Source organism: Malaya genurostris, chromosome 3 (assembly GCF_030247185.1).
Source record: "Malaya genurostris strain Urasoe2022 chromosome 3, Malgen_1.1, whole genome shotgun sequence".
Lineage (NCBI taxonomy): Eukaryota > Metazoa > Arthropoda > Insecta > Diptera > Culicidae > Malaya > Malaya genurostris.
The window spans coordinates 67,469,835-67,483,029 of NC_080572.1; the positions used below are offsets into that span (position 1 = coordinate 67,469,835).

Genomic DNA, 13,195 nt, shown 5'->3' on the forward strand with positions numbered 1-13,195 from the left:
TCGCATCATAACAACTCTGGTGGACTGTTGTGCTCTGCAGATGGATATCGAGAGAATTCTAACATGGTGCCATCAAAACGGTATGAGAGTGAATATTGAAAAATCTAGCATCATTACTTTTGCACGAGTACGATCACCAATTGTGTTCGAATATATTATGAACGCTGTCCCTATAAAAAGAGTAACATCGGTCAAGGATCTTGGTATTATTCTCGACAGTAAACTTCGATTCACAGAACAATACTCAACCATGACAGCAAAGGCATATGCAGTATTAGGGCTCATCAAACGCAATACTCGCAACTTTACGGATATCTATTGTCTGAAGTCACTGTACATCTCTCTGGTTCGTAGCATTCTCGAATATGGAGTTACTGTGTGGTCGCCGTACCACGCTATCCACATAAATCGTATCGAACGAGTACAAAAGAGCTTCATCAGATTTGCCCTTCGGCAACTTCCTTGGCAAAATCGTTCACAATTTCCTCCCTATGATCATTGCTGCGCTCTCATCAATCTTCCCACTCTACGAAATAGGCGAATATACTTGCAGCGACTGTTTATATTCGATTTGATATCGCACAACATGGACTGCCCTGTGCTGTTGGCCGAATTAGATATCAACGTTCCTGGTAGATCACTGAGGAGAACTGAATTTTTCCGACCTGTGGCTCATCGAACGCAGTATGGACAAAACAATCCGATAGATGTTTGCTGTCGTCATTTCAATAGCGTTTACAACCACTTTGATTTTAATATTAGTAAGGACACTTTCAAAAGACGAATAGGAGTAGAGTTAATTTAGAATTAGATTTAGTCTGTGCAATTTATATGTGTTATTCCAGGTTGAAGTATTCAACTGTAAAAGCCATCCTGCAGATAAACTGTTTCATTTGTTCATTATGAACACTTTATATGGCATTGGAACTCTTACTACAACGGGTGAAAACTTTCGCCGAAGCTATGAAATGTAAGAAAATTAATGTTTTTTGAATCAAAAATAAAACGAACGTAGAGCAATCAGTTGTTCAAGATAATTTTTTCCGAAATTTCAAATGAAATAATTTAATAATTAATTTTCTGCTGCACTGAACTGTAAAAATTACTGATTCAATCAGTTTGTTTAACCGCTGGTTCGGTAACTTTTCAACGTAAAACAAATGCTGACTAAACTGCAATATTTACTGAATCCTCATCAACATGTGCTGACCTACAGTTAAAAATGACAATTCGAACCATTTTCAGTTTTACTGAACGTTCGTCAATTAATAAATTACTGAACAGATTACCGTACGTTCAGCTGTGTAAAAGTCGGTAAAATATTGCTGAAGTCGGTAAAGGAAACTAAGTGTGTATGCTTTCAGGGATGGCCTCCGTTGCTAGCTTTCCAGTCGGGAAACGCCCCGAATATTGCCTTGGCTATTAGCACCAGCAGTTTTAACTACCTGCAACCGTTAACTCACGAGCAGTATAATCGAAACACAACCTCTTCGCTTGAGTGGTTTTTGCTGAATCATTTCGAACAATTTACCACTGTTGGCACTTGAAACAAAAATGGTGTTTCCACAAAAATCTCCCTTTTTTGTAAGGGCAAATTTCACTCATAGCCTGAATACGAACCTGACAGCCTAGAATGGACTATCCGGTGGGAAAATTTGATACTTCGGTGAAGTCAGGCTCTGCAAACCGTGTTCGAAGTCGGCCAGTGGGAATTCGATCAATCCACCGGGAGGAAAAAGAGCGGCGGCGCACCGTACGAAATAGGCTATAAGTGCCAAAGGAAATCTATCACCAGCATCCCGGGCCAGAGTGTTTCTTCATTATCGCCTCCAGAATCGAGGCATGGGTGTTGGCGAAATGATTCCGGTTGACCCTCACACTGCCGGCGGTGGCAGTGGTTTTACTTCCGATAGATGATACATTTCTCTGGGGCCCCGGGGAAGCGATGGGAATTCGAACTTAATTGTAGCTTTATTACATTTTCAGGATGCTTTTAACAGAAATTGAGATACGTCCGGCATTGGAATGGCAACCGGAGAAGGGAAATGAATTATTTCTTCTGCAACGACATCAGATATAAATTAGTCCAAGTTTGTTCTAATTGCAGTTGTAAGTTGATTTTCCTTTATAATTATATTATAAAATTATTATACTATATTTTGTCGAACAAGTCACTGCCCGTCCCGGAGGCAGAATACTTATCAATTGTTCGAACGACAGCTCTGCAAATTGCCATCCGAACCAGAAAACTGCATTCCGCCTAATTGATTGTTTATTGCTTTTCAATTAAATTAGATAATAAATTGAATATCGCAATTAAAATCGAACTTTTCTTCGCTCGTTCCCGTCAGCGCTGCTGACGGGCGAAAAGACGCAATTTCCCACGCCTGAATTGATTGTTTCCATCGGATTGTCGTTTGTTGCCGGTTGCTGTCTGCGATGACAGACGTAGAACCACTTACCTCCAAGTTACGATGGGATGCTCCCACTTCTGGCCCTGGATCACGAACCGCCGATGCCGCCGGTGCTGATAGTGCTGTGGGTGCAAACTGTTGGATGGCTGAAAGTCCGGTGAGTTGGGAAGATCCGGGGCCCCGCAACGGGGCTTCCGCATCAGTTCCAATGTTTCCCGGTTGATATCGCCCGTTGGATTCAAATTAGCGAACGACTGGAAGACGAAGAACCGTCAATCATAAAATGTCTGCGCGATAATTGTCGGGTTTTGTTTAAAACATCCGTCAAGGGTGTGGAATTGTTTAGTGTTTTGAAATTGGCATAAATTTCCGTCCCGATGGAAGTGAACTCACCTGAAATTGTCTCACTGCCTGTTTCAGTTGATCCATCGTGCGAAGGTTCCCCGTCTCGATGTTCGATTTCGGGAGGTAACCAAACTCCATTAAATAGTTTTGCTGAAACAAACGAGACAATCATCATTAGTTCGCAGACCATTTTAATATCTTTCAATAATTAATGGCGTAACGAATGTGTGTAAACATAACAACATAAACTACAAACCAGATTCACGATAAAACATGCAAAAAATACGTCACATTTTGCAACAATCTTGAGCAACAGAACATCTTTGAAACAGTTAACCAACCTAAAAAATTCTTCTGTCTATTACCGTTTCCGTTTTTGAACCTAGACGCGGGCTTTAAGTTTCTTAGGTTCTTTATCATTATAGCAAAACCGGCAATTATTGTCGTCAAAACTCGTTTTGCCTTTCTCATATAGAAAGGCTATGCAATCACTGTAAAAATCGACTTTTTAACCGAGGCCCGGAGGGCCGAATGTCATATACCATTCGACACAGCTCGACGAAGTGAGCAAATGTCTGTGTGTGTGTGTGTGTGTGTGTGTGTGTGTGTGTGTGTGTGTGTGTGTGTGTGTGTGTGTGTGTGTGTGTGTGTGTGTGTGTGTGTGTGCGTGTAACAAAAATATGCACTCACTTTTCTCAGAGATGGCTAAACCGATTTTCACAAACAAAAATTCAAATGAAAGGTCTCATAGTCCCATAGCCTGCTATTGAATTTCATTCCGATCCGACTTCCGGTTCCGGAGATATAGGATGATATGTACCAAAAAAGTGAAAAAAATATGCACTCACTTTTTTCAGAGATGGCTGAACCGATTTTCACAAACTAAGATTCAAATAAAGGGTACTATGGTCCCATAGCTTTCTATTGAATTTCATTTGAATGTGACTGCCGGTTCCGGAGTTATATGGTAATATGTGAAAATTTGGGAAAAAGCTTACACTCAATTATCTCTGGAACAACTCAACCGATTTTTGCAAACTAAGATTCAAACGAAAGGTCTTATAATATCCTAAAAATGTGTGGAACATTTTATCAGGATCCGACTTCCGGTTTCGAAACTAAAGTGTGATAAGTGGAAAATTACCAATTTTATTAGTATTTTTCCACGAACGATGGTTAAAAACAGGTACAAATCCCATAAAACTGTCCGATAATATCTTCTAGTTTGCAGAGCTTGTTAGTTTGTGGGCATAAAAACTTAATTCGACACTACTGGTCCCCTCTTTTCCTGTTCCGAGAGCACCGAAAGTGGAGAAGAAAAACTCCTAAAACTAAATTCACTTCGATTTCTCTGCGATGCTTGAATCGATTTTCACAAATCTAGATTTAAATTAAAGTTTATACTGTCTTTAAAGCTACTGTGAAATTTCATCCGGATCCGACTTCCGGCTCTGAAATTACATGTTTTATGCCGTTTAGCTCGACTTACATATGCAGAGGTAACAGAAACGCAGGTTCGTTTCGTTTGTTAGATTTAGTTTAATTGGTTTAATCGAAATAGAGCATGAGATAGTAAGTATAGGTTTAACTACGTTCAAAACTGTTTCAATTTGTAGGTCATATTTGTTGGTAGCAAACGGAACCAACTTTGGCTATTCCGTTTATCTGAATCCGGTTTCGGAAGAATTGGAAATAGTGATCAAAAACTCATTTACTTTTCTTGGAGATGGCCAAATCGATTTTCACAAACTTATAGGTTCAAAAGAAAAGTCTTACAGTTTCATACGGAATTCCTTAATTTGTTGTGGATACTACTTTCGGTTCCGGAACGACAGGGTAAACAGGTTTTATAGAGTTTGTGAGATTAGATCCGAACAAATTATCCTATTTCTATTCAATAAACAGTTGTTTTTGCGAATTTCACGGTTAATTTTATGATGTAATGAGTAATATGAGAAAGGCATCATTACACCACTAGGTGGATTAAAATAGGTTTTTGACATTTAAGTAGGTCTGTTTACATCTTCTTGAGGCAACTTGGTTCAACATTAGGTTCAATATTTGTGCTTTGAGCGGTTAGTGGAATGCAACTAAACTGTTTTAGAAAAGAGAAATGAAAGTCTGACCTCTAAGCTGATACACTGAGGATGAATGCAAATTATTTTTTTTATTGTGACGTCACAAATGAACAAGCATTCATCATTGACAGTTCAGCGGTACTGTTTTCAGACAAGCTTAAAGAAATCGAGGAGCACATCTCAAACAATCATCTTTAAACTTCATAGTCATCCAATTTTATTCAAGAAATCTTTAGCAACAAATGTTTTGGAACTCTATTTAAGCCAGATGAACCGTTAACGGCCTCATCCGTCTGTCAACAAACAAACAGAAAAAACTCTATTTACAAATAGTCAGAGATGCCAGGTAAAAAATTCAAATATCTGCAGACAGGGTTTCAAAAGTCTGTAGATGTGAAAAAAAAATCGGCAGTAAGCAAGCAAAACTGACTTGGCGAAGCAAAAAAAAAAAGGTCGCGGCAATTTCAAAAGTCTGTAAATTTGGACGAAAGTCTGCGAAAAACTCGATTTTCAAAAGTCTGCACAACAAAAACTGTCTGCAGCACTATACCCAAAATCTGCAGATTTACAAACAAATCTGCATATCTGGCATCTCTGCAAACAGTACTGCTTAACTGTCAAACTGTGTTCTTCCGATTGAGGTTAGCAGTGACGGTAAAAAACCTAATAGCATTCGAAATATTGCTATCTGTCTGTTACGATTACGTTAGTATTATAACGAAATAGTTAAAAACTTTCATAGTGGAATTTAGGAGAACATTCATTTTTCTTTTCTAAAACGGTTCAACAATAATTTTTTTACCGTTCTTGCTAACCACAACTTGTTCGACAATTCAGCAGTACTGTTTACATGATCGCAAGGTAATTTGGTTTGACTCATGGGTCAAAATCCATGAGGGCAGTACTGCTGAGCTGTCAAGGATGAACACTTATTCATTTTTGACGGAACGGTAAAAACTCTAATAAGCCAAAGTTAAGACAAAGTCTATGTAAACAGTCGTACTAAACTGTGATGATGAATGGACCGGAATTCATCTGTGTCGTCAAGATAAAAATTTATTTTATTTCCACCTTTCTCATTAACATTTCACGAGAAATCGATGCAAATTTCATATAGGACATTTCGAATAACTATTTCATTGTGCACAGTTATTTGGAAAATCCATTGTGGTCTGTATCTAGGCTAGCTAAACAGCTGAAATTGCCCAGAAATACCGTATGGCGAGTTATCAAACGGTATAAGGAAAGATTGACGACGATTCGGAAGCCTCCTGACAATCGTCGGAGTGGAACTGGCGACCGGAAACTGCGTGGTAAGATTTTGAAGACGATTAAGAGGAATCCTAATCTGTCGGACCGTGATTTGGCCAGAAAATTCGGTGCTACCCATAGTACCGCGAGGGGAACTCGACTCCGGGTAGGAATCAAGTCGTATCGAGCTAGCAAACAGCCAAATCGAACTATAAAACAGAATAGTGTGGTCAAAATTCGTGCTTGGAAACTATATGACCAGGTGCTGACCAAGTTCGACGGGTGTCTTCTGATGGACGATGAAACCAATGTCAAAGCTGACTTCGGGTAAATCCCAGGTCAAAACTTTTACTTGGCAACGACTCGGGGATGTTCCAGCCAAATTTAAATTTGTTTTTACCGACAAATTTGCAAGAAAATTTATGATTTGACAGGGCATTTGCAGCTGTGGCAAAAAAACGAAAGTTTTCGTTACAAATAAGACAATGACATCGGAACTATACCAAAAAGAGCGTCTCCAAAAACGAATTTTGCCGTTCATTCGATCCCTCGACCATCCCGTAATGTTTTGGCCAGATTTGCCAAGCTGTCATTACAGCAAAGTCGTTCAAGAATGGTATGCAGAGAAAGGGGTCCAGTTTGTTCCGAAAAACCTTAACCCATCCAACTGTCCCCAGTTCCGCCCTATTGAGAAATACTGGGCAATCGTGAATAGGAAACTCAAGGCAAAGAGGAAGGTTGTCAAAGACATCAATCAGATGATGACCTGGTGGAATAAGATAACTAAAACGATGGACGAAGAAGGTGTGCGGCGCCTAATGAGACGTGTTACAGGAAAAATTCGAGAATTACTTCGAAACCGTGACGAATAATTTTATCCGTATTTTTTCTTAAAAGTATGAAGAAAACGTTACATTTGTATAAAAAGAGATATATATAATATCAAAAGAGTCAAATTTTTCAAAAAAAATTTTTTTTTGCGATAACACTAAATTTGGACGTTTCATGCAATTTTAAGATTTTTTGCATCAAAAAAAATTTTCGATTTCGGAAATTTCATGTATTTCCCCTTATAGTGCTTTTTCAAGATCGAAAATTTTCACTTATACCATCATATCTCCGGAACCAAAAGTCACAGCCATTTGATCTTCAAACTTGATCAATGGCCTAACAATAGCTTTCAAACGGGTCTAGACATGTTAAAATCGGTTCAGCCATTTCCGTGAAACTTGCGCGATAAAAAACAACACGTTTTGTCAGATACGTCATTTATACCATCATATCTCCGGAACCAAAAGTCACAGCCATTTGATCTTCAAACTTGATCAATGGCCTGACAGTAGCTTTCAAACGAGTCTAACTTTGTTAAAATCGGTTCTGCCATCTCTGAGAAAATTGAGCGGAAAAAAACAACACGTTTTGTCAGTTACGTCACTTATACCATCATATCTCCGGAACCAAAAGTCACAGTCATTTGATCTTCGAACTTGATCAATGGCCTAACAATAGCTTTCAAACGAGTCTAACTTTGTTAAAATCGGTTCTGCCATCTCTGAGAAAATTGAGCGGAAAAAAACAACACATTTTGTCAGTTACGTCACTTATACCATCATATCTCCGGAACCAAAAGTCACAGCCATTTGATTTTCAAACTTTATCAATGGCCTGACAGTAGCTTTCAAACGAGTCTAACTTTGTTAAAATCGGTTCTGCCATCTCTGAGAAAATTGAGCGGAAAAAAACAACACGTTTTGTCAGTTACGTCACTTATACCATCATATCTCCGGAACCAAAAGTCACAGTCATTTGATCTTCGAACTTGATCAATGGCCTAACAATAGCTTTCAAACGGGCCTAGACTTGTTAAAATCGGTTCAACCGTCTTAGTGAAACTTGCGCGATAAAAAACAACACGTTTTGTCGGATACGTCATTTATACCATCATATCTCCGGAACCAAAAGTCACAGCCATTTGATTTTCAAACTTTATCAATGGCCTGACAGTAGCTTTCAAACGAGTCTAACTTTGTTAAAATCGGTTCTGCCATCTCTGAGAAAATTGAGCGGAAAAAAACAACACGTTTTGTCAGTTACGTCACTTATACCATCATATCTCCGGAACCAAAAGTCACAGTCATTTGATCTTCGAACTTGATCAATGGCCTAACAATAGCTTTCAAACGGGTCTAGACATGTTAAAATCGGTTCAGCCATTTCCGTGAAACTTGCGCGATAAAAAACAACACGTTTTGTCAGATACGTCATTTATACCATCATATCTCCGGAACCAAAAGTCACAGCCATTTGATCTTCAAACTTGATCAATGGCCTGACAGTAGCTTTCAAACGAGTCTAACTTTGTTAAAATCGGTTCTGCCATCTCTGAGAAAATTGAGCGGAAAAAAACAACACGTTTTGTCAGTTACGTCACTTATACCATCATATCTCCGGAACCAAAAGTCACAGTCATTTGATCTTCGAACTTGATCAATGGCCTAACAATAGCTTTCAAACGAGTCTAACTTTGTTAAAATCGGTTCTGCCATCTCTGAGAAAATTGAGCGGAAAAAAACAACACATTTTGTCAGTTACGTCACTTATACCATCATATCTCCGGAACCAAAAGTCACAGCCATTTGATTTTCAAACTTTATCAATGGCCTGACAGTAGCTTTCAAACGAGTCTAACTTTGTTAAAATCGGTTCTGCCATCTCTGAGAAAATTGAGCGGAAAAAAACAACACGTTTTGTCAGTTACGTCACTTATACCATCATATCTCCGGAACCAAAAGTCACAGTCATTTGATCTTCGAACTTGATCAATGGCCTAACAATAGCTTTCAAACGGGCCTAGACTTGTTAAAATCGGTTCAACCGTCTTAGTGAAACTTGCGCGATAAAAAACAACACGTTTTGTCGGATACGTCATTTATACCATCATATCTCCGGAACCAAAAGTCACAGCCATTTGATTTTCAAACTTTATCAATGGCCTGACAGTAGCTTTCAAACGAGTCTAACTTTGTTAAAATCGGTTCTGCCATCTCTGAGAAAATTGAGCGGAAAAAAACAACACGTTTTGTCAGTTACGTCACTTATACCATCATATCTCCGGAACCAAAAGTCACAGCCATTTGATCTTCAAACTTGATCAATGGCCTAACAATAGCTTTCAAACGGGTCTAGACATGTTAAAATCGGTTCAGCCATTTCCGTGAAACTTGCGCGATAAAAAACAACACGTTTTGTCAGATACGTCATTTATACCATCATATCTCCGGAACCAAAAGTCACAGCCATTTGATCTTCAAACTTGATCAATGGCCTGACAGTAGCTTTCAAACGAGTCTAACTTTGTTAAAATCGGTTCTGCCATCTCTGAGAAAATTGAGCGGAAAAAAACAACACGTTTTGTCAGTTACGTCACTTATACCATCATATCTCCGGAACCAAAAGTCACAGTCATTTGATCTTCGAACTTGATCAATGGCCTAACAATAGCTTTCAAACGAGTCTAACTTTGTTAAAATCGGTTCTGCCATCTCTGAGAAAATTGAGCGGAAAAAAACAACACATTTTGTCAGTTACGTCACTTATACCATCATATCTCCGGAACCAAAAGTCACAGCCATTTGATTTTCAAACTTTATCAATGGCCTGACAGTAGCTTTCAAACGAGTCTAACTTTGTTAAAATCGGTTCTGCCATCTCTGAGAAAATTGAGCGGAAAAAAACAACACGTTTTGTCAGTTACGTCACTTATACCATCATATCTCCGGAACCAAAAGTCACAGTCATTTGATCTTCGAACTTGATCAATGGCCTAACAATAGCTTTCAAACGGGCCTAGACTTGTTAAAATCGGTTCAACCGTCTTAGTGAAACTTGCGCGATAAAAAACAACACGTTTTGTCGGATACGTCATTTATACCATCATATCTCCGGAACCAAAAGTCACAGCCATTTGATTTTCAAACTTTATCAATGGCCTGACAGTAGCTTTCAAACGAGTCTAACTTTGTTAAAATCGGTTCTGCCATCTCTGAGAAAATTGAGCGGAAAAAAACAACACGTTTTGTCAGTTACGTCACTTATACCATCATATCTCCGGAACCAAAAGTCACAGTCATTTGATCTTCGAACTTGATCAATGGCCTAACAATAGCTTTCAAACGGGCCTAGACTTGTTAAAATCGGTTCAACCGTCTTAGTGAAACTTGCGCGATAAAAAACAACACGTTTTGTCGGATACGTCATTTATACCATCATATCTCCGGAACCAAAAGTCACAGCCATTTGATTTTCAAACTTTATCAATGGCCTGACAGTAGCTTTCAAACGAGTCTAACTTTGTTAAAATCGGTTCTGCCATCTCTGAGAAAATTGAGCGGTAAAATATCTTCGAAAAGTACACATACACACACACACTCACACACGCACACACACACACACACACACACACACACACACACACACACACACACACACACACACACACACACGCGCGCGCACACACACACACACACACACACACACACACACACACACACACACACACACACACACACACCGAGCGTGGTTAACCGTTGTCATCATCATTTCAAAGGTGTTTACCCAGAAGCCAGACAAACTGTGAATTTCGAGTCAGACAGTGCTACCGTCAACAATAAAAGCATTCTCAATTTCCAAATAAAAACTAATGTACTTCTCCTTCCGTCAACGTCACCGGAACGTGTCAGCTTCCGTCAAAATTAGTTTAATACTTTCTTTACCCAACTACCCGACGTTATATGTGAATGTCTCCATAAGAACGCATGTAATTAATGTTGACGGTAATCAAAGATCATCGAAAGAATCATTCGTTTCAAAAGTCATTATCACAGCATCAAAAAATATGATACATAGAAATAAAAAAAATTTTTTTATCATTTTCTGTAAACATCATCTCATGAAAAAAAATCACGCGATCCTGCCAGGAGTCGAACCTGGAATCTTCTGATCCGTAGTCAGACGCGTTATCCATTGCGCCACAGGACCCATATTTACTACTAGTTCTCAGTTCTAAAGAAAAACATCGTACCCGACACGTATCAAACATATACGATTAATTCTCTATGCATCGTCACGAATGAACTCAAATGTTCATTCTTGACCACTTGTCGGCTCTGCTTACATGGACATTATACCTGTTGAACGAAACGCTTATGCAACCGAAGCAGACTAAGTCAGTGAATTAATAAGTAGTTCAACTGGGAGCTGTAAAAGGCACAAAACCGCAAACTCGCATACTGCCGTTCGCATCCATCATCATTACCGAGCGCGTAACAGATTTAATGCCTCATTGTAAGAGGCGTCTGACTGAAACAAGAAAGAAAATCACGAGGCTTGAAATATTGCATGATTCATTCGTTTCTGAAATGTTTCAACACTTTAGCTGATGTGGTAAAACGAAAGAAAGAGAGAAAATGTGTGTGCGCATGTCACGAAATCTAATAATAGATTCTATGGAAACGTTGCCAGTTACATTATTACAAAACTATGAAAGAATATCAAACATACAGACTCAACAAGTCAAGCCATTTTCTTCAAATATCAAAATTAATTTGAATTATGGATAGTTCGGTATCAACGATATCTAATATCATCCGTATACAAAAAGAAATAGTTGGCTTCGTTTTCTATAGCGATGGAGAGTGTTTCATTGGATAAAACTTGTCCGTAATTTTTCAAAGGAGTAAACTTATTTTACGTGAATTTTTATTCTATGTATGAAGCACAATTATTCTTACTGATTAAAATATGAATATAAACAAATACTTGCAGTTTAATTCAAACCTAACTGCTGTTCGGTTACATTTATTAGTTACCAGTTCTAGCACCACTGCTAGTGGCTCGTCAAGCGAGTGCAGCTAAATGTGCGCAAGAGAAGACGGAATGAATGCGGATGAATTTATCGGCAAAGAAGGATACCGGCGACTTTATTCCCAAGTTTGCTATCCAACCCAACCAATATCGTTTTCGATTTCTTCACTGGAGCTACACCAGTGTGGGTCAGAAAGGATGCATTTGATCACACTCAAACTTGAGAAAGTCTAGTCGGGAGCTACACACTACAGTGGTGCACCGAGTAAAACCAAACCTAGCGAGGATTAAGTTAAAATCAATCAACGCTCTTATGCCTTCGTATTGAGTTGATGTGTTTCCACTTGAAGCAACAACACAAATATTAATGATAGTAATCACTGATAGTAATTGCATTGGTAGTAAACGCTTTAAAAGATTATAACTGTTCCTTATAGAAAGATTATAGTCACATAACAAAAAGCACGATGTTCCTCTCTTCTTCTTTCTAACTGGTGCCACTTCAGTTTGACACCGTCTAATAAACAAACACAGCAAGAAGATAGCATTGCAAGCTAATTTTTGTTGATGATAACCCTCACTGAATCGCCTGAATGAGGAGAAGGATCGAAAACGTTCACTTTCTTACCAAATACTTGAAATTTCACCACCTTGAACGCCAAAAGTCGTTGAGAGCTACGTGGGAAGCGTTAAAAAATGCAACGATGGCCTCCGAACATGAAATGATTGTTTTGAAATCAAAAATAAGCGGAAAAATGAGTATTTACATATATTTTCTCTGGTGCATCAAACATAATCAACTTTTCATTCATTCCAATAGGATTTATTCATTTGATTTTTTATTTATATACACCTAACCTGACCATACTGAAGCTTCGCAAAAAAATGGATGTGTCAGAAGTGGGGTTCGAACCCACGCTCCCTTACGGGAACCAGAGCTTAAATCTGGCGCCTTAGACCGCTCGGCCATCCTGACTACGTGAGAGAAGGGTGGATAAGAGCGCTTGGAGAGTTTTGTGTTAGTCGTACCTGGTACCGCTGTAAATAAATTGATTGTGTTCACAATCTGAATGCATCTCGTTGCATCTATTACAGAAGTCCAAAAACAGTCAACAGGTTGTTTGAGAAAGAGAAAATAATAATGGATTTCTACGAAACTTATTTTCTACGGCTTTTTGGTAGTAGGTGGATTTGAAACGCAATGCAGGAGTGATTTTTTCCACCTAGAATTGATCATGTTGATCG

General features: G+C 38.7%; 1 protein-coding gene and 2 non-coding genes across 3 annotated transcripts in view; all 3 read right to left on the minus strand.

The window, feature by feature from the left end:
* Positions 1 to 2,458: 2,458 nt before the first annotated feature.
* Positions 2,459 to 13,195, minus strand: part of LOC131439494 (matrix metalloproteinase-2-like) — a 264,482-nt gene continuing 253,745 nt past the window's right edge. The window contains exons 2-3 of the mRNA XM_058610575.1: positions 2,808 to 2,909; positions 2,459 to 2,668 (exon numbers count right to left, since the gene is read on the minus strand). Coding sequence (XP_058466558.1) covers positions 2,459 to 2,668; positions 2,808 to 2,909 — 312 coding nt within the window. The remainder of the gene's footprint in view (positions 2,669 to 2,807; positions 2,910 to 13,195) is intronic.
* Positions 11,053 to 11,125, minus strand: Trnar-acg (transfer RNA arginine (anticodon ACG)). The gene has a single exon. It is a non-coding gene; the product is annotated as a tRNA-Arg (tRNA).
* On the minus strand, positions 12,843 to 12,926 carry Trnal-uaa (transfer RNA leucine (anticodon UAA)). The gene has a single exon. It is a non-coding gene; the product is annotated as a tRNA-Leu (tRNA).